Raw genomic sequence first — 1,575 nt, forward strand, 5'->3', positions numbered from 1 at the left:
GGCTCGGAGGGGCGGGTGGGGCGCACACCGCTCTTGATGAGCTCCAGGGCCTCCTGCCGCTTCTCCAGGCCGAACTTCTCCCACTGTTCTGTGCTGTCCAGATAGTGCACCGCGATGACCGTGGGCGTCATGCTGATCATGTTCTGCTCCCCACAGCCCGAGGGGGTTTGGATGAGGTGCTTCAGCCGCTCCCCGTTGATGGCGTCCTCTGTCAACTGGGCCACTGGGGTCCCTGCAGCCGGGCGTGAGGATGGCACTCAAGTCTGGGGCTGCCCCCAGCATTTCCAGGCTCTGACCAGCCAGGGCCCAAGGGGTCAGGGACAGCTGGGAGCATGTCAATGATGGAAATGATGCACGGCTGAGTGGCTAGAGGGGGCTCTGCATTTGTGGGCGGTGGGAGTGGGCTTCTGCTTCACAAGGGAACTCCGGTCCCTGGGTCCTCTGGTTACACCAGTGGTAAAATAATTCCAGGAACAACAACCATGAATACTTTTATCATGCTTAATGCTATTTGCTAGGCTCTGTTCTAACACCATACAGTATCTCATTTAATCCTCCCAACAACCCTTAGATATCGATACTATTATTCGCCCCTATCACAGATGAGGAAACCAAGGGTCTCCTCCCAAAACCTTACAGCTCTCAAGTTGCAAGGTGCTTTTCCAGCTCCGTCTTGCCCCTTCTTGCCCCAGTTCTCCATCCAAGGCAATTAAGTCCAGAATTTCTGCTCTTGAACTCTACTGTTTCTTTATCAGCAAGGGCTATTTGCTGAACTAAGTACTGCCTGGAGCCTTCTAGAAAGCAGATTAAGGAGGGGTTCTAGCTGAAGAGGAGGCGGGAGACACAGTGGTTAAATACTCCTGGGATTAGATGGAACTGGGCTCCCTTCTTAGGAGTCATGGCCCCCCAACACCATTCTGGGTCCCCTGGGATTGGGGCCAAGGGCATCTCACCTTGCAGGAGGATCTTGGTCTCTGACTCCGTGTCTGGGACTTGGTCACTGAGATCGGCAGCTTTGATTTCCTCTCGCTGTACTCCCTCTGCCGGGTGAATGGGAGACACCGATGGCACCAGCCCCCTCCCACCCCACCCTGCATCACCACCCAGGCCTCACCCCCTCTGCGTCCGCTGACTCACTTTGGCCCAGGTGTTCTGGATCCAGTGTGCGGACGGCCACAGTTTTGTTGACTCTCATTCCTTCTGGCTGGACAGTGTTAGGGGTAGGGGGAGTCGTGTGAATAAAAGGGCAGACAGACAGTCAGCAGGGCACTGTTCTTGGGATTACTGTAGCATAAGGCATGATGGCCTCCACCTGACCTTAGCTGTATGACTGGAAGTCAGTTACTTAACCTGTCTGTGCCTCAGCTTCCTTCCTTATAAGGAGGTAATATAAACATCTACCTCAGGCTTCCCTGGTGGCGCAGTGGTTGAGAGTCCGCCTGCCAATGCAGGGGACACGGATTCGTGCCCCGGTCCGGGAAGATCCCACATGCCGCGGAGCGGCTGGGCTCGTGACCCATGGCCACTGAGCCTGCGCGTCCGGAGCCTGTGCTCCGCAACAGGAGAGGCCACAAC

The 1,575-nt window shown here is 56.0% G+C and overlaps 1 protein-coding gene across 1 annotated transcript in view; it reads right to left on the reverse strand.

The window, feature by feature from the left end:
• Positions 1-1,575, reverse strand: part of C3 (complement C3) — a 36,650-nt gene that overhangs the window by 14,397 nt on the left and 20,678 nt on the right. Inside the window, exons 22-24 of the mRNA XM_007460578.1 lie at positions 1,138-1,204; positions 954-1,040; positions 29-232 (exon numbers count right to left, since the gene is read on the reverse strand). Coding sequence (XP_007460640.1) covers positions 29-232; positions 954-1,040; positions 1,138-1,204 — 358 coding nt within the window. The remainder of the gene's footprint in view (positions 1-28; positions 233-953; positions 1,041-1,137; positions 1,205-1,575) is intronic.

The sequence above is a fragment of the Lipotes vexillifer genome, unplaced genomic scaffold (assembly GCF_000442215.2).
Source record: "Lipotes vexillifer unplaced genomic scaffold, Lipotes_vexillifer_v1.1 scaffold1011, whole genome shotgun sequence".
NCBI classification, from domain to species: Eukaryota; Metazoa; Chordata; class Mammalia; order Artiodactyla; family Lipotidae; genus Lipotes; species Lipotes vexillifer.